Source organism: Spermophilus citellus, assembly GCF_964194105.1.
Source record: "Spermophilus citellus genome assembly, chromosome: 3".
NCBI lineage: Eukaryota > Metazoa > Chordata > Mammalia > Rodentia > Sciuridae > Spermophilus > Spermophilus citellus.
Window position 1 is genome coordinate 29,763,292 of NC_138184.1, and position 25,029 is coordinate 29,788,320.

Sequence of the window (25,029 nt, forward strand, 5' to 3'; positions counted from 1 at the left end):
CATTATAATTTGGCAAATATCGTTTCTCTTCCCTCCTCTCTCCCCACTGGTGTCTTTCTTCTCTTGATCTCCCTTTGATTTTCATGAGACACCCCCGCCACACACTTTTCTTTTCCTTTTCCCTCTCTAGCTCCCACATATAAAACATGCAAATGACATAATTTAGAGTGGTATAGCTGGTTCATGTGGTGGTTCTGTGCCTAGTTTTTTGAGGAACCTCCATACCAATTTCCATAATGATTGTACTAATTTATAATCTCACCAACAGTGTAAAAGTATTTATTTTTCTCCACATTATCTCTAGCAATTGTTATTGTTTGTATTCTTTAAAAAAAAAACACTTTTTTAGTTGCAGATGGACACAGTTCCTTTATTTCATTTATTTTCATGTGATGCTGAGAACTGAACCCAGTGTCTCATACTTGCGAGGCAAGTGCTCTGCCACTGAGCCATAATCCCAGTCCCGTATTCTTAATGGTTGCCATTCTAACTAGAGATGAAATCTCAGTTTAGTTTTGATTTGCATTTCCCTAATTGCTGATGATGTTGAACATTTTTTATATTTGTACCCATCTGCATTTCTTTTGAGAAATGTCTGTTTAATTCATTTGCTCATTTATTAATTGAGGTTTTTTTTGTGTTGAGATTTTTTTGAGTTCTTTATATATTCTGAACATTAATCCTCTGTCAGAAAAGTAGATGGCAAAGACTTTCTCCCCTTCTATAGGTTCTCTCTCCACATTCTTTTTTAAAAAAATATTTATTTTTTAGTTGTAGTTGAACACAATACCTTTTTTTATTTATTTATTGTTACATGGTGCTGAGGATTGAACCCAGGGCCCCACATATGCTAGGCGAGTGCTCTACCGCTGAGCCACAACCCCAGTCCACTCTCCACAGTCTTGTTTCCTTTGATGTACAGAAGGTTTTTAATTTGATGCCATCCCATTTATTAATTCTTGGCATTATTTCCCAAGCTTTCCTGAGGAGTCCTACTGAGAAAATTATTGCTTACACCTATATGTTGGAGCGTTAACCCTACATTTTCTTCAAAGGGTTGCAGTTTCTGGTCTAATTCCTACGTCACTGAACTATTTTCAGTTAACTTCTGTGCAGGGCAAGAGATAAAAATCTATTCTCATTCTTCTACACACAGATAGCTAGTTTCCCCAGCACAATTTGTCTTTTCTACAATATATATTTTTGGCACATTTTGTTTAGGATCAGATAATTGTACATTGTGGGATTGTCTCTGTGCCCTCTATTCTGTTCCTTTGGTTTATGTGTCTATTTTCCTGCCAGTACTATGCAGTTTTTATTACTGTTACTCTGTAGTATAATTTGAAGTCAGGTATGGTGATGCTTCCATCATTGTTTTGTTGTTGTTGTTGTTTGTTTTGTTTTGTTTTTTGGCTTAGAATTGCTTTGATTATTCTTGGTCTTTTATTTATTTTTCCATATGAATTTTAAGACTGCTTTTTCTAGTTCTTTGAAAAATATCATTGGTATTTTGATGGGGATTACACTGAATTGCTTTTGGTAATATGACCATTTTAACTATATTAATTCTGCCTATCTATGAACATGGGCTGTCTTTCTATTTTCTAAGGTCTTTTTAAAAAAATTTTTTTATTTGTTCTTTTTAGTTATACATGACAGTAGAATGCATTTTGACACATCATACATAAATGGAGTATAACTTCTCATTTTTCTGGCTGTACATGATCTAGAGTTATATATGTACTGTAATCATATATGTACATAGGGTAATAATGTTCAATTGATTCTACTATTTCTACTCCCATACCCCCTCCCCTCCTACCCTCTGTCTAATCCAAAGAATTCTGAGGTCTTCTTTCTTTCTTTCTGTATTCTAAAGTTTTCATTGTAGAGGTCTTGCACCATCTTGGTTAGATTTATTCCCAAGTATTTCACTTTTCTGAGGCTATTCTGAGTGGGACTGTTTTCCTGTTTTGTTTTGGTTTTTGAAAATTAGTTCTTTGGTCACATATAACATTAGAATTCATTTTGAAGTAATTATAAAAGCATGGAATATAATTTGTTCTAATTCAGTCCCTAGTACTTGCCCTTTCTCTTCCTTCCTCCGTCTTCCTTCTCCCTTCCCCCTACTCTGTTCTTTCCACTGCTTATAGCTTTTTATAGTCTTGTGGATGTACATGATGGTGAGATTCACTGTGGTATATTCATATATGTACATAGGAAAGTTGTTCAGCTTCATTCCACTGTCCCTATTCCATCCCTCCTTTCTCAACAGATTCATTATTGGTATATTCAAGAAAGCTATTGATTTTTATAAATTGATTTTATAATCTGCTACTTTGCTGAATTTGTTTATTAACTAGTAGTCTTCTGGTGGAAGTTTTTGGATCACCTAATTATAGGATCATATCATCTGCAAACAGTGTAATTTGACTTCTTCCTTTCCTATTTTTAATCTCTTTTACCCATAAGGACACGTCTCTTTTATCTCCTCCTTTTGCCTAATTGCTCTGGATAGAATTTCTACTACTATATTAAATAAGAGTTGGGAAGAATGGACATCCTTGTCTTGTTCCAGATTTTTTTTAAAGAAATGCTTTTAGTTTTTCCCATGATGTTGGTTTTGAGTTTGTCATATGCAAGCCTTCATGATGCTAAGGTAAGTTTCTTCTATCCCCAATTTAATCAGTTACTTTATCAAAAAATTGATTTTTTGAAGGTTTTATCTGCATCTATTGAGATGACTGTATTATTTTTATCTGTAATTCTGTTTACGTGGTGAATTACAATTTGCCTATGTTAAACCATCCATGCAACCCTGGAATAAAACTAATTTGGTTATGATGTATAATATAATAGTAATATTTCTGAATATGATTTGCTAATATTTTATTAAGGATTTTTGCATTTAAGTTCATCAGGGTTATGGTTTATACTTTTCTTTCTTTGATATGTCATCTGGTTTGGTATGAGGGTGATACTGGTTTCTTAAATTCATCCTGTTTCATGGATTAACCTGAGGAACATTGGTATTAGTTATTCTTTAAAAGTATGGTAGAATTTAGCTAAGAATCCATTTGGTTTTGGGCCTTTCTTTGTTGGAAGGCTTTTTATTATTGTTTCTAGCTTATTGCTAGTTATTGGTCTCTAAGTTTTCTTTGTCCTCTTGATTTAATTTTGGGAGGTCACATGAGTCTAGAAATATATACATTTCTTCTGTTTTCTAATATATTGGAATGTAAGTTTTCAAAATAATCCCCACTGATCCTCTGGATTTCTGCAATGTCTATGGTGATTTTTCCATTTTCATCTCTAATTTTATTGATTTGGGTCTTCTTTTTCTTTTGGTTAATTTGGCTAAAGTTTATCAATCTTCTTTGTTTTTTCAACAAACCAAATCTTCATTTCATTATTCCTTGTATTGTTTTTTTATTCTCTATTCCAATGATTTTGGCTCCAATCTTAATTATTTCTTTCCTTCTACTGGTTTTGGAATTGGTTTGTTCTTGTTTTCCAAGGGTCTTAGATGTATCATTAGGTTGATTATTTGTAATCTCTCTGATTTTCTTATGTAAGCACTCATAGCTATAAACTTTCCTCTTAGAAATGCATTCATAGTGTCTCGGAGGTTATAGTATATTGTATCACTATTCTCCTTTGATTCTAAGAATTTTAAAAATTTCTCCCCTGACTTCTTCTATAACCCATTCATCATTCAAAAGTGTATTAGTCAATCTCCATATGTTTATAGTTTCTGCAGGGTTTTTTTTTTGGCATTGATTTCTAATTTTGTTCCATTATGATAAGATACAAGGAATTATGTCATTTTTTTTTTTTTTTTTGTAGTTGCTAAGTTGCTTTGTGGCTTAAAATGTGGTCTAGTTTAAAGAAGTTTCCATGAATACCTGAGAAGAAAGTGAATTAAGCTGTTGTTGAGTGAAATATTCTATAGATGTCTGTTAATTCCATTTGATTTATAATATTTTTTAGGTCTGAAGAGTCTTCACTGAGTTTATGTCTGGATGACCTATTGGTGAGAGAGGTGTGTTGAAATCACCCCGTATCATTGGACTGGAGTCTATCTATGTGAGTGTTTGAGTAGTATCTGTTTATACACTTAGGTACACCAAATATTAGGGCATAAATATTTATTATTATTTTATCTTCTTGTTGGATTGTTTCCTTTACCATACTAAGTTACCGTCTTTATCTTTTCTGATTAATTGTGGCTTGAAGTTTTCTTTGTTGGATATGAGAGTAGCTATTCCTGCTTGTTCTCAGGCTCCATTTGCATTGTATATCAATTCACCTTTAGCCTATGGCTGTTTTTGCCTGTGAGATGAGTCTCCTACAAACAACATACAGTTAAATCTTGCTTTCTAATCCATTCTACCAGCCTATATCTTTTAATTGGAGAGTTGAGACCATTTACATTCATTGTTGTTATAGGGAGATGTTTATTATTCCTTGCCATATTGATTTATTTATAATGTTTAATTTGGTCTTGTATCTCATTTGCTTACCTATTTTTCACGAGATTTGTCAATTTGTGACCTCTGGGGTTTGATTTTTTAACTTCTTCTGTGTGTAATATTTAAGTGTTTTCTGTAATTGGCTTAGTAGTCATGAATTATTTTAGTTTCTGCTTAATCTGGGAAGGTTTTTAATTTTGATTTTGATCTGAATGATAGCTTTGCTGGGTATACCTATCTTTCAGAGCCTAGAAAACATCATTCCAAGTTCTTCTTGATTTTTAGAGTTTGTGTTGAGAAATCAAAAGTAATTCTGATTGACTTGCCTCTAAATGCAAACTGATGTTTTTCTTTTTTTAAAATATTTTTTAGTTATAGATGGATGTAGTATCTTTGTTTATTCATTTTTATGTGGTGCTGAGGATCGAAAGCAGTGCCTCACATGTGCAAGGCAAGTGCTCTGCCACTGAGCCACAACCCCAGCATGTTTTTCTCTTGAAGGTTTAAAAATGCTATTATTGCCCTGAAGAGGTTATCCATGCTATTAACCTGCAGCTCACAGTTCTCTCTTCCATTCCTATAATTCTTAAAACTTGTTTTTTGTTTTTGTTTTTGATACTGGGGATTGAACCCAGGGTCACTTAACTACTGAGCCACATCCCCAGCCCTTTTAATATTTTATTTAGAGACAGGGTCTTGATAAGTTGCTTAGGGTCTTGCTAAATTGCTGACTGGCTTTGAACCCTCAATCCTCCTGCCTCAACCTCCAGAATCACTGGAATTACAGGCATGTGCCTCCATGCCTGGCTAAAATTTGGCTTCTTAATGTTGTCCCAGAGTTCCTTTATCTTCTGGTCATGGTTACTTATTTTCTTTTATTATTGCCTGAATGTTCAAGGCTAGCCACTTCATTATAGCTCTGAGATTCTGTCTTTACCTTAGTGTACTCTATAACAGACTTTCAACTGAATATTTTATTTGATGTATTGTGCTTTCATTTCTGAGATTTCTGTTTAGTTCTTTTTCAATATTTCTATCTCCTTATTGAATTTCTTATTTCATATCCTGTACTGACTTCTTGAATTTATTCAGTTGTTTTGCTGTGTTCTCTTGGAATTCACAGACCATTTCTACAATGCTTTTTAAATTCTTCATCCAATGTCTTTGGAGTCAGCTATTGGTGAATTATGATATTTAGGAAGTGTCATGTTACTTGTTTTTTCATATTTCTTGTATTCCTATGTTGAATTTATACATTTGTTTGGGATGGATTTACCTTCCACTCTTACATGTGGTCCTTTCTGGGACACAGTCTTTGTTTGACAAATCCTACATTCTTTAATAGGTGAGTGACCTTAATAAGTTACTCTACTTTTCTGTGCCTCAGTTTCTTCAATATGGTGTTTTTAAGAGGATCAAATGTAGTAGGATATGTAAAGTTCTTAGAACAGTGCCTAGCACACAGTAAGGAGTATTAATGAGTTCATGCTGATCCTTGGCATTTTCCTTCTTCCCTCAACTTACCCATAAGGACATATCTTTGAGACCATCTCTTTATTCAAAGAATGCTTCCTAGGCTGAGTATACAGATGTTTAAAGACTATGAGAAGATCATAGTCTTGGTTCATAATTCAACTTGGATTTAAGGTGCCAGCCCCAAAGGGAAACAAATGATATGAAACTAGACTGAAACTCTGATGCCAGCTAGTTCAGATTTTCACATGTAATTGTTAACACAACTAGCAAACCATAAACCTGTGTCCCCTTTACTGCACATATTCTTAAGAATTTCCATAATGAAAATACTAAAATTCTTCAATCAAGGTAGTAATATTTAATTGAAACTGTATTTCATAATATCTAAATTTAAAAGTTCTTAGTGTGCTTTCCAAAAAGTTGTATAGTTTGGGAAAATCACCTAAACTGAGGAGATACTAAGCACTACAGAAAAATACTTTGACAAATTCTTTCAAAATAAATTTTTTTAATATATTTTTTTAGTTGTCAATGGATATTTATTTATGTATATGTGGTGCTGAGAATTAAACCCTATGCCTCACACATGCTAGGCAAGCGCCTCACCACTGAGCCATAACCCCAGCCCAACAATGACTCTCATGACCAGCTAAAAATGACATTTTGAGAATTTACCATTCTTTTCAACATCACTAAGTAAACACAATGAACAAAGATTTAGAGATTATCAATTTGAAGAGGAATTACACTGGCTGGTATGGAATGCTGGCAAATTTGGGTTGGGCACTTGTGATAATTTTTATTACGTCTGGAAAGAACATTAATGAACACTTAATTTAAGGACCACATTCTAAACCAGCAACTAGAACTTATTTTTTCCAGATGGACATGAATCCCTGAGGCTCCTGACCCTTTCCAAGCTCAGAGCATGTGTGAGGAACCATGGGGTTCTAAAACCAACTGTGAAAAATCCTGTGCTCTGCCCCATTTGCTGAGGTTACTGCTCCACTGGTTTAAAATGGGAGCCAAAGGCTGTCAAACAGCAAGTAACCTAGAGAAGGAGGAAAGGAGCCAGCCACAGTGGCGCAAACCTGTAATCCCAGTGATTCAGGAGGTAAGGTAGGAGAATCATAGATTGAAGGCCAGACTGAAAAACTTAACTGAGACTCTGTCTGAAATAAAAGGACATGAGATGCAGCTCAGTGATAGAGCACTCTTGGCTCATTCCCCAGTTCTGGGAGTCAGGGAGGGGAAGAGAAGATATGGGGGAGGAGTAAAGGGCCTATAATTGGCCATAAGCTCTTCCAACAAGTAACTAGCAGGAAATTGCTTCATTGTTAAACATAATAATTTCCTTACCCATTAAAGCACAAACACCTTGGTAAGACACTCTGAGAACCTTTAACATGAGTGAAGTAATTTAAGATGCAATTCCACTATTGTTACTGAATTGTTTAAAATGGAAATAAGTAAGGTTTTACTAACATTAAGTAGACAATAAACTTAAGTATCTTAAGACTCTCAGACCAGCACCCAAGATAATTACTTTGTGCAATGCTCTGTATTAATCCACCCCCCTACTATTTGGTTAGAAATTTGATATTTTAAATTAAAATTACTTTAAAATGATTTCCTCATGTAATCAGGTTTACTACCCTTAAATAGATATTTTTTTGGATTTCCACATAAATATGTAGAATCTGGAATTTTATTTATATTTATATATGTATATTACACACACACGTAATATATTCAGTGTATGTATTTATGTATACTATACAAACACACACTCCCCCAGCCCCCAGCCAGTGCTGGGGCCTACACCTAGGGCCTTGTTTTAGGCAAGTACTCTACCACTGAGCCATACCCCACCCTGGCATTACAAAAGGCTTTAAAATTACTTATTTATCTTACAGATAATAAAACAGAGGCACTGAGATTATATGGCTAAGTGCCAGAGCTGATGGGACACTTCAGAAGTCAGCCTCACTCTCTGGCTTTTGTTCCTGCCCTTTCTCCATTCTTAATGCTGAATTACTATTCCCAGTAGATCTTTCAGATGAAGCTTCCTAAGGTTAAAGCACTAAACCAGGTGTTAAGGATGCAGGTGTGATGCTTTAAAAAGCTGAGAGTAATAGATTATAAACATGATTCAGGGGGAAAAGCAATCTGTTACTGATAAAGAACAAAAGTAAAACACAGTGGAATTTTGGTCTTCATGTATGCACATATCTTCCAAGTTTTGTTTTTCTGTCTCTCTCTTCTAAATGCTGCAAAATAAAAAAACAGAAAAGAGGAAACTGTTTGTTTATCTTTAAAAAAGTCTTCTGTCTAAACCAAAGTTAACTAACTTACCTCTACGTCTGTTTGAAAGTTAAAAAGATCTATTCTTTGCCAGTTGCTTCCATCCAGGGCTAAGATGTTCCAAGCCTGGGAGATAGGTAGTAAAAGAAGAGGGATAGGGGTGAAAGATTCATTTATTGAGAAATAAATTAAAGAGGGTCTTGACGCAAACTTTCTATTTCCAAACTTTAATTCTCAATGTATCAAGTTAATAAAACAAATATTAAATTATGATTATATTAAATATGAGATAAATTTTAATTTAATGGCTTATTTGAACTAAAACTCATCTTTAGACTAATGAAACCTGATATTTATTAATTAAAAATCTAGTGAACACTCTACCTTGGAAATCTGTGCACATCGGCACAAAGTTACTATGTCCAAGAAGGAAAATATTCTGAAAAAAAAAAAAAAAAAAGGAAAACACAAAATGAGATAGTGTTAACATTGTAGAATAATTATACTGTGAAAAATAAAATTTAACGCATTTTCTGGATATGTACATTTTTCAAGATTCTTCAACTTGCAACACACAAGTACACAACAATTTTACATCCCTACTGTGAAATATTAAATGATTACATGCTCATAAGCTGCTTCAGACACCTATACAAATTCTCTTAAAACAGAATTCATTAAACGTTTATTTCCCTTATTCTCAGAAATGAACATGAGAAAGTAGACCCTAACTAGTTCTATTCAAGAGCCAGCTTGCTCATTTCCCAGGAAACGAACCTGGTGATAACTAAATCCTTCTAATTCTAATGCCCCTGACACACAGCACAAACCCTTCTTTAGGCACACAGCACAAACCCTTCTTTAGGCGGTAGGTGCACCAAATAGGCTCAGATGTTTGAGCCTCAAATAACATGGCTCCCAAAAGCTAAATGATAAAACCCATTTGGTTTGATGTATTTGTTCACCATTTGGCAGAAAGATGGAGCTCATTAGTTCAAACAGTCTATAAGTGACCAGTTTTCCTGAGCAAAAGTCAAGAAGCCATGGCGGTAGGGGGAGCAAAGAGAAGCAAACAAAAACAGGCTGACTTCTGTAAAGCGTCTTAGAGGAAGCAGTAGCTGCCAGTGTGCAGGGGCCTGAGTGAGGTCCTGACATTCTGGCAGTAGAGAGGAGCTGCTGATGACAGCAGAGTGGACAAACAGTGTATGCACTGAAGTGCCACCAAGTGCCTGCTGGAAACACAGTGGGGCCAATTTTGTGCGTCGATTTTAGTAGTCGTGAAAGGTAAGTAAGCATCTATGCCATGTGTGTGGAAGGGGGAGAAAGAGGAGATGGCAAAAGGCCAACTATAAGGTTCCTAAACATTTTTCAAAGGAAAAATCAGTGGTGAGTTAAAAAGTTTATGGACTCAGGGATGAATAGCAAAATCCCGGAATGCCAGAGCACTGTTTGCTACAAGATGCACCCACAAGCAGCACATGGGACTAGAGACTGCACAGATGTCATTCTACAATAAAAGCTTTAGCAAAAAGTAAGAGACAGAGGCATAAAAAGGGCTGCATTAATCTCTAAAGATTAGTGGATTTCTGTACAGAAGAAAATGCTGGTGACTAAAATACGTGTACTTAAATATTTATATTAAATGTATTCCAGGTATCTATAATCATCCATTGACTATGGGAATATATCCTGTCCAATCCACAGGCTCTCCTACCCCCAAAAGCCATCTTCCATGTCATATGACCATTCCACAAGCAGCCACAACTGTCAATCCCTAAAAAACTAACCACCAGGTACAGTAAAACCACATTTCATGACAGGTTGGATTCTAAAGAATAAGATGAAAGTGGAAAAGGAGTTGGCCAAGTTTCCCTTGTAATTAATTAAAAATGTACCACCTTGGAGGACTATATCCTTTACCAACTCTTGGTAATAATAATAATAGTTAAAATTGTTTTTGCATTATGTGCCATCCATAGTTTATCTTAGTCATTATTTGACAAAATGATGTTACAAGGTGTATACTACTATAACCTTCATTTTACAGATAAGGACACTGAGCCCAATGAGATTAAATTATCTGACCAACCCACAAAAGATAGGGTGGAGCTAGGAGTTGAACTCAACTGGTCTGGCTGGCTACAGGGTCCAAATCCATGATTTTGGAAAGTTTAACCCCCAGGATTTTATTTTATTTTAACCCCAGGATTGGACTAGATGCTATTTCTTCAAATGTGATGACCCAATGAAATAGTTTTCGTTCAGTGAGCTGGAGACACACAGGAACTAAGAAGTGGAAAAGAAATTCATATTTCTCATCTTATGTTTACTACTCGGTGTTATGGTTACTGAATGAAAAAGTACATTGCCTGAAGTATTTATATTATCCCCCCATACACCTTTAAGCTGAAAGCAACTGAATTTATACAAATAGGCATGATGAAACTCAAATTGCCAAAATGTAGACTGAGCCAATTCCAGACTCATATTTTGATGAACAAATGTAATGCTCTGAATTACAAAACCAGGGATACTAGTAATAGAAACAGCTAAAGGAATAGGAAACAATTCTGGCCCCTCTGAAACATCTTTTTCATGGAAATTGCTTCCTACTCAAATGTAATAATCATGTCTTCACAAGGCAAGCATTGCCATAGCACCCATGGGCTTCATATTCTGTTCCACAACTCTATCTTTGCATTAGTAAAGTCCTATTTTAATTAATATAACTTTTTTTGATAATTATTTTTTAGTTATAGGTGGACACAATATCTTTTTTATTTTTTTATGTGGTGCTGAAGATCGAACCCAGTGTCTCATGAATGCCAGGCAAGCGCTCTACCTCTGGGCCACAACCCCAGCCCATCTTTATATCTTATTTGGTCAGACATCTATTTAGATATTTTGCCCATTTAAAAAATTGGATTGTTTTCTTACTACAAATTTTAAGAATTCTTTATATATGCTGGACACTAGTTCTTAATTAAATAGGTTTGATAAATATATTATTCCTGTCTGTGGTTTACCCTTTCATTCTCTTAACAATGTCTTTGTATGAGAGGTTTTGGTTTGTTGTTTAGGCAATGGGGATTCAACCCAGAGGTGCTTTCCACTGAGCCACATCCCCAGCCCTTTTTCTTATTTATTTTTTGAGACAGCGTCTCAGTTGCTTAGAACCTCAATAAGTTCCTAAGGCTGGCCTCAAACTAACCTCAGCCTCCTGAGTTGCTAGGATTACAAGTATGTGCCACTGGACCCAGCCTTAGAGGCTTTTAATGTTAACAAAGTTCAACTTATATTTTCTTTCATGAGCTGAGTTTTTGATGTTGTATCTAAAAACTCACTGCCAAATCCAAGGTCACTTGGACTATGTCCTATGTTTTCTTCTAGCAGTTTTACTTTACTTTTAGATACTCACACCATTTTGAGTTGGATTTTATGAAAGGTACAAGGTTTGTCTACATGGAGTTTTTCTTTTTTCTTTTTGCATACAGATGCCCAATTGTTCTAACACCATTTGTTTAAAAACATTTCTCCACTGAATTCATTTTGCTCCTTTGTCAAAGATAAGTTGGATATATTTTGTGACTCATTTCTTACTCTATTGTGTACCAATGATCCATTTGTCTATTTTTGTAACAATGCCACTCCTTGATTTACTGTAGCTACTACCAAGTCTTAAAGTCAATTAGCTTTAAGTAAAGCTTCCTCTGCTTTCTTTCAGTATTTTGCAGTGGCTTTTCTGGGTCTTTTCCTTTTCCACATTAACTTTGGAATCAGTCTGTCAGTATTTACAAAATAACTTGGTAGTATTTTGACTGGGATTGTGGTGAATCTATAGACCATCTTGAGAAAAATTAACACCTTAACAATATTGAATCTTCCTATCCATGAAAATGTAATACCTCTCCATTTGATTTCATTGGTTGAATTTATTTTTACTGGTATCATTGATTTATTAGAGTTTTGTGGTTTTCCTCATAGATCTTATAAAATTTTGCTGAGTTGTACTTAGGTATTTCACTCTGGATAGTCATATAAATAACTTTTAAATTTTAAATTCTAGTAATCTACTATTGGTAATATAGGAAAGTATATACTTGTGCATAATTTTGTGTCCTATAACTTTGCTATAATTGCTTATTAGTTACAAGAGTAAGTTTGTGCTTTTGATAAAGAAACAAGATCATTAGTATTGTAGTTTCTGAGAGTCTGGATTTTACTGATTGTACCCTTGTTAATGTGGCATAACATTCCTCTAGCCTTTGGATTTCCTGTAAATTGATAATTGGATAATACTGATCAGTTTCAGATTTGACTTATATGTTTGAAAAAGACTTCTTTATAAATGACATGCTTTTCATCAGGAGGCACATATTTGGTTATTTCTCCTTTAATGATAGGAAGCACTGAAGCTCAAGGCCTAGATTCATTTACTCTCTGAGGATATTAAAAGGGTGACATTCTGTTCATTCTTTTTGTATTTATTAGCTGGAGAACCTCAGTAAGAGAAATATTATCAATTGGATGCAATAGTGCACACCTGTAATCCCAGCAATTTGTGAGGCTGAAGCAGGAGGATCTCAAGCTGGAGGATAGCTTGGGCAACTCAGCAAGACCCTGTCTCAAAATTAAAAAGTGGGGAATGAGGAACTGGGGACGTAGCTCAGTAGCAAAGTGCCCCTGGGTAGTAAAAGCAATTTAAATATTTTATTCTTTATCAAAATGACCATTTTGGCCAGTGGGAATTTCTTTGATTTGAATCCTGAGTACTCTGACACAATACTTTCAGTTTACTTGGTGTCCTAACATCTCATACATAAGCCTCCAACCTAGAATCACCATTTCTTCAAGAAGCTCTGGTTTCTTTCTGTGTATAACAATATTTTAAAAATTTATTTCTCTATGGAACTACTCACCCTCTGTGAACTCTGTACACCATTGGCCTTTGTAGCATAATCTGAATGCTAAGTATGCACAATGAGACCAAATTGGTAATTACTGTGAGGTATTTTCAATGGCCAGATCTGAAATATGTATACATCTACATTATTTTCTATTGAGGTATAAGACACATCTGTTAAATTGTACGAATCCTAGGTGTAAAAATGTACACAAATACTCAGGAAAACACTTCCCCACTCATGATATAGAATATGTTCAACCTTAGAAGTTTCCCTTTGGACCCTTTATATGCCCGCGGAAGTAAACAAAATACACCCTAAACACTTTTTTTTAAAATATATTTTTAGTTGTACGTGGACACAATACCTTTATTTTATTTATTTTTACATGGTGCTAAGGATTAACCCAGTGCCTCACACATGCTAGGCAAGCATTCTATCACTGAGCTACAACTCCAGCCCCTCTCCTAACTTTTATCAAAGATTTACCTGATGTTGCATTATACATAAATGGAATCAAACCCTACGTGGTCTTTGATTTTCCCTTTCTTTCTCTTAAGGTTGTTATTTATTTTATTTTTTGCAGTACTAAGAGTTGAACACAGGGCCTGATGCATGCTAGGTAAGTACTCTACCACTGAGCTACATCCCTAACCTTGTCTTTACTTCTTTCATTTAAAATTGTGTGGTACAGCTACATGATATATCAGTTTGTACTTTTTATTGTGCTGTAGTGTTCTTTTAATCAATATAATTACAATATATCCATTTTGTAGTTAAGCAACATTTAAGTCATTTTGCTACTGTGAATGAAACTGTTATAAATATTCTTGTGCATTTCTTTCAATAGATATATATTTTTATTTTACTTGGATATATACCTAGAAGGAAATTGCTTGGCTAACAGGTTAAAGCATGTTTACCTTTAGTACTTATTGCCAAAAAATTTCCAAACTAGTTGTGCCAATTTGTCCTACCATGAATAATTTATGAGAGTTCCAGTTGTTCCATATCTTTACTAATGCCTAACTGTTGTCTTTTTAGCACTAATTTTCTGGTAAATATATAATCATATCTTATTAATCAAAATATATTTTCCTGAAATGAGCAGTGATGTTGAGTACTATTCATATGATTATTGGCCATTTGAAAGTCTTTTGTTGGGAAGTGTTCATTTTCAAAACTGGGGGGTTCTTATAGATTTTTACTTCTTTATACGTTTTGGATATGAACACTTTGTTGGACTAGGATTTTGTCTCTAAATCCATTTTCCCTTTCACTCTCTTAAGGTTGTTGTTTGATGAACACTTTCTTATTTTTAGTAGTAAGTCCAATTTTCAATTCTTAAAATAGTTGGGAAGACACGGTAGTGTCTTGTTAAAGATTTGTTTGTTTACTCTAAGGTTATGAAGATATTCTATTATTCTATATTTTCTTATAGAATATTTATTGTTTTACCTTTCACATTTAAATCTATGAACTATATCAAATTACTCTTTGCATATATTCTGAGGTAGGTACCAAGGTTCTGTTTTCTTATTTTTATGATTACTCAGTTGACCCAGCTTGTTTACTGAAAGGCCACCCTTTCTCTATGGAACTGCTCACCCTCTGTGAACTCTGTACACCATTGGCCTATGTAGCCTAAGTGACCTTAGTAGCCATTATGACCTGCTTAACATCTCTGGCCTGAGTATGCTCTATGACCTGAGTAGACTCTATGATATGTCAAGTCTGTATAACCTGAGCAGCCTCTATGACTTGCAAAGCCTCTATGACCTATGTAGCCTTTATGGCCAAATTAGCCTAAAAGACCTGAGAAGCCTCTATGACTTCAGTATCCTTTAGGACTAGTGTAGCATTTATGGCCTGAGTTGCTGTAAATGACCTTAGAAGTCACTATGACCCGTATAGCCTGCACAGCCTCAATAGCCATTATTGCCTTGGTATCCTCTATGACCAGCATAATCTCCGTGACGTATTTAGTCAGTATGACCTAAGTAGCCTTTATGGCCTGATTAGCACCTCTATAACATCTAAGTCCTTATGTACAGTCAACAGAAGTTATTCAGGTCATAGATTTTAGGCAGGTTATAGGGACTACTCAGGTCACAAGGCTACTTCCTAAAGTTCAGGAAGCAATGCCAAGAATTAACGAACAGGATGGCACCAGATTAAAAAGCTTCTGCACAGCAAAGGAAACAATTAAAAATATGAAGAGAGAATCTACAGAACGGGAGAAAAATCTTTGCTAGCTACTCATCTGACAGAGGATTAATATCCAGAATACATACTCAAGAAAACTTAACTCAAAATCTGTGTATTGCTGTTTTCCATTTACTCATCGGCTTTTTGTTATTTTCCTCTCCCTTTCAACACTCTTTTGAAATAACTGAAGACTATTTATGTATATTTTATGGCTTCTCTGTACAATATTATGCATCTCCATTACAGTCTACCTTTAATTAGCACCTTACCTCTACCACCACCACAATGGTACACAACAATCCTTTCTTGTCCTTTGTGATACTATTGCCATATATTTTACCTGGCATGTTATAAACTCAACATTATAATAATTTTTGCTTTAAATGCTCAATTACTGTTTAAGGGACTTTTTTAAAAGGTTAAAGTATTTTATATTTATTCACACACTTTCATTCATGGTGTTCTTCATTCTTTTCTATAGACTTGAGCCTGGTTTCTCTTCATAAAAAGAACTGCTTTTAGCATTTATGGAACATGAGTGATGAATTTTATCAGCTCCTATTTGCTTATGTTTTTTTTTTAATATTTATTTTTAGTTATCAGCAGACACAACATCTTTGTTGGTATGTGGTGCTGAGGATCGAACCCGGGCCGCACGCATGCCAGGCGAGCGTGCTACCGCTTGAGCCACATCCCCAGCCCATTTGCTTATGTTTTTAAAAGTAACTCACAGGATGTATAATTTTAGGTTTGGGAATGTTTCTTTCAGCTCTTTAAAAACATTGTTCCACTGTCTTTTGTTTTGAATTATTTCTTGTAAGTCAATGAGCATTCTTACCATTATTCCCTCACACATATAAGCCTGCTTTTTCCAGTTGTCTTTCAAATTTTCCTTTTTTTCCCCCACTTTGGGAATTTAAATGTGTGCCTAGATATTTTTCATTGCATTTATTCACTTGGAATTCAAACCATTCATTTGAAAAATTGGGGGACATTATTTCTTCAGACACTTTTACGTACCATTATTTTCTTCTCTTTATTTGGACCTACAGTTACATGTATGTTAGAGCTCTTAATATCATGTCACAAATTACTAATGAGGGGCTGGGGGTGTGACTTAGCGGTACAGTGCTTGCCTAGCATGGGCAAGGCCCTGGGTTTGATCCTCACCACCACATAAAAATTAATTAATTAATTAAAGATATTGTGTCCAACTACAACTAAAAAATAAGTTTTAAAAGATTACTAATGATATTTTAATGTTTTCTATCTTTTTTTTTTTCTGTTTATCAGTTGGGATATTAGCCTGTCTCCAAGTTCACCAGTTCCCTCCTCTAATCAGCTAAAAACTTATTCAATGAGTTTAAAAATTTGAGATACTGTATTTTTTAGAGGTTCTATGTATCTCCTGAAATATTTCCTCTTTGCTCATTGTAACCATATATTCCTGTAAATTCTCTAATTTATTTGTAATGCCTGTTTTAAAGTATTCATCAACTAATTCCAGTAACTAGATCATCAAAAAGTCTGATTAAGTTGACTTTTTTTTAATGAATCACTTTTTCTGCTTATTTGTATAAGCATAAGACTGTATAAGCATAAGACTGTATGTCTTATGCTCATAAGACTCATAAGACTGTATTCCAGATAAAACAGTGGAGTATATAGTACAATTTTATTTTGGCTTTTTATTTCCCAGACAGTGAAGTGCTGTCCTTTAGAAGTTTAGTGTCTGCTCATTCATAATCCTTCTAAAGTTGAGTTGCGCCAGGGCTGAGTCACATTTAAAGTACAGTTAGATCATTTATGTTTGGTCAATTTCTGACCTGTTGAGCCACTAAATTTATATTTTTAAAATACTCTAAGTGATCTAGAAGAGAGCTGAAGTTTCAGACAGTTTTAATTTGCGTTTGGAGTCAAGCTTGGCAAATGTTCTCAATTGTGTCACTATAAAAATGCTTGTTTTTACAAACAACATTCTGTAAGAATGTCAAGACCTCAACAAATCTTCAGTGTATTATCCTTACTGCCGTTTTGGCAAAACTTGGGGGAGAATAAATAAAAAGAGAGAATCTCTAGGCCAAATAATCTGTTCTTGCATTGTGCCTCTAAACTATTGTTTAGTCTCTGTGTCAAGCAAACCCACCTATACCATGACCAGGCACCCAACCTCAGGTATGGAAGCTGAGGTAGTTCCCTGCTTACTTAGGAAGGGTTTGTGCTTTGAAATTTAGTTCAGTCAGGCCTCTTCTTGTCCCCTGATCCTTGATCATGTCTTGATCTTCAAATTTTATCACTAATTTTTCTTGCAATTATCATGGGAGCAAAAATCTTTATGTTCTTCTTAATCAGAAGCAGAAGTCTAAGGTCTGTCTGATACTATATTTCTGTATCCTAAAGTTAACCAATACTTCTATTCTGCAAACTTAAATTACTTTATCATCCAACTAAAACTGTTGAGTATTTTAGTTCAAACTTACTTTCACCAAATCCTCCACATATTAGTTATTTTTTTTAAGATAGAGATTTTTAATGTTTATTTTTTAGTTATCGGCAGACACAACATTTTTTTGTTTGTACGTGGTGCTGAGGATCAAACCCGGGCTGCACGCATGCCAGGCGAGCGCGCTACGGCTTGAGCCACATCCCCAGCCGCCACATATTAGTTATTACCACTATTTTATAGTCAATATTCATTAAGATTTACTCAATTGGTAACATACTTTACTACCATTTCTTTTTTCTATTAATTTCTTCTGCGATCAAAGTTATTAAAGTTTATCTTTAATAGTTCCTTCAGAAAAATGAACTCTAAGAAGAAATTTTTACAACTAGATTGTTGTGAAGATGAAATTCATATAAAATAAAATTAACCATTAACAATTCAGCAACACTCAATTGACTCATTCACAACATTGTGTGATACCACTTCAAAACATTCTCATCACTCCAAAAGAAAATACCATATCAATTAGGCAGTCACTCCCTGTTTCCCACTCCTCTCAGTCACTGGCAACCACCAATATGCTTCTTGGCTCCATGGATTTATCTATTTTACTGGATATTTCATGTAACTGGAATCATATAGAATCTTTTGGTTGTGATTTCATTTCTTAACATAATGTTTTTGAGGTCAACCAAATTATAGTATGTATCAGTACTCCTTTCCTTCTTTTTTTTTTTCCCGGTGGACACAACATCTTTATTTTATTATTTTTTTTTATTATTTTTTTATTGATTATTTAAAGCATTACATAGCTCATGATATATAATCTTTCATACATTTGACTCAAATTGTGTTTTGAACTCCCATTTTCACCCCAAATACAGATTGCAGAATCACATCTGTTACATATTCACATTTTTACATAATGCCATATTAGTGACTGTTGTATTCTGCTACCTTTCCTATCCCCTACTATCCCCCCTCCCCTCCTTTCCTTCTTATAGCTGAATAAAATCTCATTATAGATACCATATACCACAATTTAACATTCATCTATTGCTAGACATTTGGAGTTTTGCATTTTGGCTATTGTGAATAATGCTGCTCTGAATATTTGTGTACAAGTATTTGCTGTAGTTTTTCATTGTTTAGGATATACACTAGTCCCCACTTATCCATGTTTTTGCTTTCTGTGGTTTCAACTGTGGTAGACTGACTGCACTCTGAAAATATTAAATGGAAAATTCAAGAAATAAACAATTTGTAAGTTTTAAATTATATGCCATTATGAGCAGTATGATGAAATCTCATGCCATTCCACTTCATCCTGTCCTAGGACATGGGTCATCCCTTTGTCCAACATATACACATCATACATGCTACCTGCCTAGTTATCTGGGCAGCGTCTTGGTTATCAAATCTCGGTGATCAGAATGACTGCAGTATTACAGTGCCTCTGTTCAAGTAACCCTATTTTACTTAATAGTGCTACCAATGTACAAGAGTAGATGCTGGCACGGACTCCCCCCGGCCCCCAGGGCTTGGATCCAGCCCTGGTTTCTTGTTGTGCATGTCAAAGAGGCCAGCTCACAAGGCCTTGAAGGAGCTCACAAGGCCTTGAAGGATTTGTGGTGTCTGTTTTCATATTGTTCAGCCTATAATGGTCATGTGGGGACGTCCTGACCTGCTTGGGTCTGATAAGGCTCCTGGTTGAAGGCTCATTATGAGTCGACATGAACCACCTGTTTTCCCCTCCTCCTTGCTCCCGCCTACTAGTGACTTTCCATTCTATCTGAAAGAAATATATAAGTATGAGCTGAGATAATAAAGTCAGATTCCCCCTGGATGAAGGACCTCGGACTCCTGTGTCTTTTTTAATCCCGACGTCTCCCGCCGGACTCGGTCCATTTCGCCGGACGCGGCAATTGGAGGTCCACACCGAGATCGGAAAGCGGAGGTAAGCAGACGGGACTCACCTTCCATAAGAGAAGGGGGAGAATTGGAGACCTTCCATAAGAGAAGGGGAAAAGAGACCTTCCATAAGAGAAGGGGAAAAGGGGTGCGCACCATGGGTAACTCAGCAGCTAAAGTTCGTCTGGCCAACGAACTCAGAGAGCTGTTGAACACACAAGGAACAGGAATAAAAACAAAAACTGCAACAGAATTCGTTGAAGTTATTGCCCAGGCATGTCCTTGGTTTCTGACAGGGGGATTTCTTAATAACAATGATTGGGATCAGGTCAGATGTGATTTACAAAGATTGTTGAGGGATCAAGGTCCGGAAAGTATCCCAATCGCCACTTTCTCTTTATGGAGACTGGTTAAAGATGCTTTGCTAATAGATAAAATAAAGATTAAGGAACAGCTTGCAGAATGTGAACAAGTCCTTAACCAGGTCCAGGAAGAGCAAATGGCAGAGTCCTTACCCCTTTCCCATTATTCTTTCATATCTCCTTCTTCATTCTTAGATCCACCCTAGCTGCTCTCAACCCTGCCTTCTCATCTTCCCCCTCCCTAATAGGCCCACAGAAAAGTCTTAACTGACCTTCTCCAAAATATTCACCATGGCTTATTTTAGGATTTTCAGCAAAAGAATCTCTACAAAAGGGTTCAATGTAGATAAATTTCCTATTTTCATGTTGCCCTGTTTTATTTGGCTACTGTCTGAAAAGATCAGCACTCCAGGCGCTAGACACTCCCTTACTAGTTTTTCACAAAAATATGTAAACAAGGCCTCTGGCCTTGAGCTGGGCTTCACAGTGCTGAATACATTTCTAAGATAAGGGAGTTACTAACTGGGCTCCTTGGTAACAGCTGGCAAGAGGATGAACTGGAAAGGGAGATAGAGAAACTAGAGGGTCGAATGAAGAAGTCAAGATTTAAAGCACCTACGGCCCCGATCGCTGTTGTGCTCCCTCCTTATAACCCCGATTGGGACGAGGACAACCCCAGAAGGCAGGGGGGGGGGGTGTTCAGTGGCAGCCTAAGATAGCCCAAACTTTTCCAGTAATTGAAAACCTAGATGCCTATGGACAGCCGGCCAGAGTGTATGTTTCTTTAGCCTTTAAGGATATTAAACAACTAAAGGAGGCAGTTACTAATTATAGACCCCATGCCCCCTTTATATTGACTCTCTTGAAGTCTTTGTCTGCCAATCAGCTGACACCTAGTAACTGGCTACAGCTTTGCAGGGCTGTGTTGTTCGGAGGGGATTTTTTGTTGTGGAAAAGTGAAAATCAAGAGAGGTGTCGCGAGCTAGCCCGAGTCAATCAGGACGCCGGCTTTCCACAGCGTAACCTTAAAATGTTAACAGGCTCGGGACAATATGCTATCATAAATCAGCAAATTAATTATGATCCTGGGGTCTATGCTCAGATAGCTGCAGCAGCCGTTCAGGCTTGGAAGGCTCTACCTATTTCAAATTCTGAAACAAAAATTTCAAAAATTGCTCAAGGACCCTCTGAGCCTTATTCTGACTTCATAGCCCAATTGATGCAGATAGCAGGAAAAATATTCCCTAACTTGGAACAAGCCATGCCGGTCATTAAGCAATTGGCTCTTGAAAATACAAATTCCTATTGCCAAAGTGCCATTAAATCTACCAGAGCAAAGAGTGTTGATGACATGATTCGAGCTTGTAAGGATATTAATGGAGCTCATATTACCGGACAGGTTTTGGCCGCTACCCTCAAAACGGGATTGTCAGGGTTTAATGGTAAAGGAGCCCAACCCAAAGGCTGCTTCCGATGTGGGAAAGAGGGACATATTAAATGAAATTGTCCCGAGGGGGATAGACGGGGTCGGGAAGGCATGCCTGGCCCCTGTCCCCAATGTGGCAAGGGGAATCATTGGAGCAGCGAGTGTCCTTCCAAGTTTGATGCTCAGGGACGCCCACTGCAGCCGGGAAATGGGAACAAAGGCCCGCCCCGGGCCCGGAAGCCAGAGTGTACGGGGCGATCCAGAGACAGAACAAGCTGCTACCGCAGTAAGATCTTGGCCAGGCGGGGAAAAATGCAGACAAAATCAAACAAAATGCAATCGGTTAGGAAAACTTGGGGAACTTTTGCCCCCAAAATGGGCAGCAGACTCCATGCTGTTTGCATCACCATGGTAACCATGGGCTGCCTGGCCGGAAGAGCGGCTTCCTGGTCCCACCTCCCACACTTTTGGGGCTACTGATTGGTTCTTCCACAGTCACTCAGACAGGACTTCTAGTCCCGCCTTCCAGCCACTAACCTGTACTGCTGTGTTTCAGATTTCTACCGGAGCTGCTCAGAGTCTGTATTTTTAAAAGATGCCTACCTGTAAATGCTAACAAAAGATATCTTTTTCAGACAAAATTTAATTCTACAAGTTTCTATGTTACAGTCCTAAATTTAAGCTAGTTCTAAGTTAAATAACCTGACTTTTTCTTTATAGTTGTGTTACTAAATAATGTTCTATTGATGAGAGATATCAAATATGCTTCTTTATATTTTACTTTTAATTTTGGAGGTTATGAGGATGCATTTGCTCGCCACAGGAACAAGCCGGCAAAGTTCCTGTGATGACCAAAAAATCCTTATTTTCATTACTAACTATAAAAATAAAAATGTATACTCAAGGATCTTATTTCAGTTACATCAAGTGACGTCACATAAAAGAGTGCACTCCTAGTTAAAAATAAATTAAAATAGATCCAAATATTTTAAGACCACGTGGTTACATAAAGTTAATACAATTATAAGTTAAGTTCTTATTCTTAATATATATTTTTTAGATATTTAAATAACCTATATTTGTTAATCTATAAATTAATTAGCACGTGCCTAATTGATTAGTTAATATATATTTGCCTAATTGTTTTTCTTCAACAGGAAACCCATAATTTATGTTTTATATCTACATTTATCAGATACTCTGCCTTTTCAGTTACAGATATTTGAGATAAATGTGTTTACTATAAATTTACTTTTAAGTGAAAATACAATCAAGTAGTTTCTAATTCTCAAGGTTACTGTTTAAACTTATAAGATGATAAATTATTATAATTATTTCTACAAAATATCTAAGGGTTTTAACTATATTTTCATTGATATTTCTTATCAAAGTATAATAATTTGTTTATAGATTCTAAGGTTTTCAGAAATTGTTCTAAAGTATATTTTTTTTTTAAGAAAAAGATGCTTCAACAAAGAAAAAGCACACATGGATCCTAAAAAGAAGAAAGAAATCATCTTTGGGTAAAACAAGGTCTTTATATTCATTTTCCTAAAAACAAAAAAAAAAAAAAAAAGGGAGAGAGAGATTTTTATATTGTTATCTAAACAGATGATGTAAAAAGTTAGAACAATTAAAAAAGAGATTTATATATACTAAACTGACTATAATTAATTTAAGGGTATTTCAGGTTATTTTCCTAATTTAACTATACTAATGTGAGCAAAAATTTTGTCCATATTTTGATATGATAAACACCTATTAAAATGTAAGTTTACTTCTTTAAAGAAAGATCCTTATTGCCTAATAATTCTTACTGTTTAAGATAAAGATTAATTTTGGTAAATAAATTCACATTGTTGATTAAATATTAAGTATATTGAACTACTAACTTAAACCCCTGTATGACCTTTTGAGAGGAGACTCCTCACCCACCTCCCTGTGAAAACCTACTCCAAAAGCCTTGAAGGCACTCAGGTTAATAGAAACAGCCTTACAAGAGATGCAGGTAATGCAGGTGGACTACTCCCAGTAGGCACAAATCTTCAAACAAGTCCCCATATTCTTAGGAATCTAAAATGGACTATACAAAATGTGGAAACGGGAAAAAATTGCAGTTTTGGCCCAAGGTACCGGACATTATCCCTCACCAGGATGGTGGCTGAATATTACTTTTGACCTATGCCACCTCGTCCAAGATTCTTGGCCAGATACAGGAAAAACCAAGGAGGATTCCTACCCCCCTTGTCGGTTCCGATCATGGTATTTATGCCCGGGACGACAACGTACTTGGAAGTGTGGAGGACCTGAGGCCTATTATTGTGCCTCGTGGGGACGTGAAACCTCTAGTAATGGGCATTGGCTTAAGAATTCACCCAGGAATGACTATGCCCACTTCTGGCAAACAATAGAAGGAGGACTATGTATAGCTTTAAAGGAACAGTGTTGTTTTTATGCAGATTACACTGGGGTAGTCCGTGAAACTATGGAAAAGGTCACGGAAAGATTGGCTAAAAGACAAAAGGAGTTTGAAGCACAACAAGGATGGTTTGAACAGTGGTTTAAAAACACCCCATGGCTAACCCCTTTGATATCCACTGTAATGGGACCGCTTTTCAGTCTCCTCCTTATAGTTACTGTAGGCCCCTGCCTTGTCAAGAGATTGACACAATTTATTAAAGACCAAATTAACATTCTGACTTCTAAGCCAATACAGGTCCATTATCAACGCCTACAAACCAAGGATGATCTTGCTGAAGTTTGTCCCCGACCAATTCGAAGATGATTTTTCTACAATGATCCCTGCTTCATGCCTTTCTCCTTTTGCCCCCTTTTTCTTCCTTATTATTCCTCTCCTCTGACTCTATGCCTTGTCGAACCGGAACTGATTAAAGACCTAATAATGACTGGCTGGATCGCTACCACTTAATGCCTTGGCAACAATGAGCTGATCTTGTAGTACCCAGAGACGGGCAACTTTCACGCTTACACTGCAACCTAAGACAGGGGAATGGGGCCTCCCCAGAGACGGGTAAGCACTGTAAGGGCAGTGAACGACCTAAGACAGGGGCTACTTGATTCCCTTTGACGTGCAACAAACAAAAGAGGGGGAACTGCTGGCATGGACTCCCCCCGGCCCCCAGGGCTTGGATCCAGCCCTGGTTTCTTGTTGTGCATGTCAAAGAGGCCAGCTCACAAGGCCTTGAAGGAGCTCACAAGGCCTTGAAGGATTTGTGGTGTCTGTTTTCATATTGTTCAGCCTATAATGGTCATGTGGGAACGTCCTGACCTGCTTGGGTCTGATAAGGCTCCTGGTTGAAGGCTCATTATGAGTCGACATGAACCACCTGTTTTCCCCTCCTCCTTGCTCCCGCCTACTAGTGACTTTCCATTCTATCTGAAAGAAATATATAAGTATGAGCTGAGATAATAAAGTCAGATTCCCCCTGGATGAAGGACCTCGGACTCCTGTGTCCTTTTTTAATCCTGACGTCTCCCGCCGGACTCGGTCCATTTCGCC

At 36.3% G+C, this 25,029-nt stretch overlaps 1 protein-coding gene across 1 annotated transcript in view; it reads right to left on the minus strand.

The window, feature by feature from the left end:
* Nucleotides 1-25,029, minus strand: part of FBXL2 (F-box and leucine rich repeat protein 2) — a 90,709-nt gene that overhangs the window by 37,364 nt on the left and 28,316 nt on the right. The window contains 2 exon segments of the mRNA XM_081285844.1: nt 8,304-8,378; nt 8,637-8,691. Of these exon segments, the coding sequence (XP_081141970.1) occupies nt 8,304-8,378; nt 8,637-8,691 (130 nt within the window).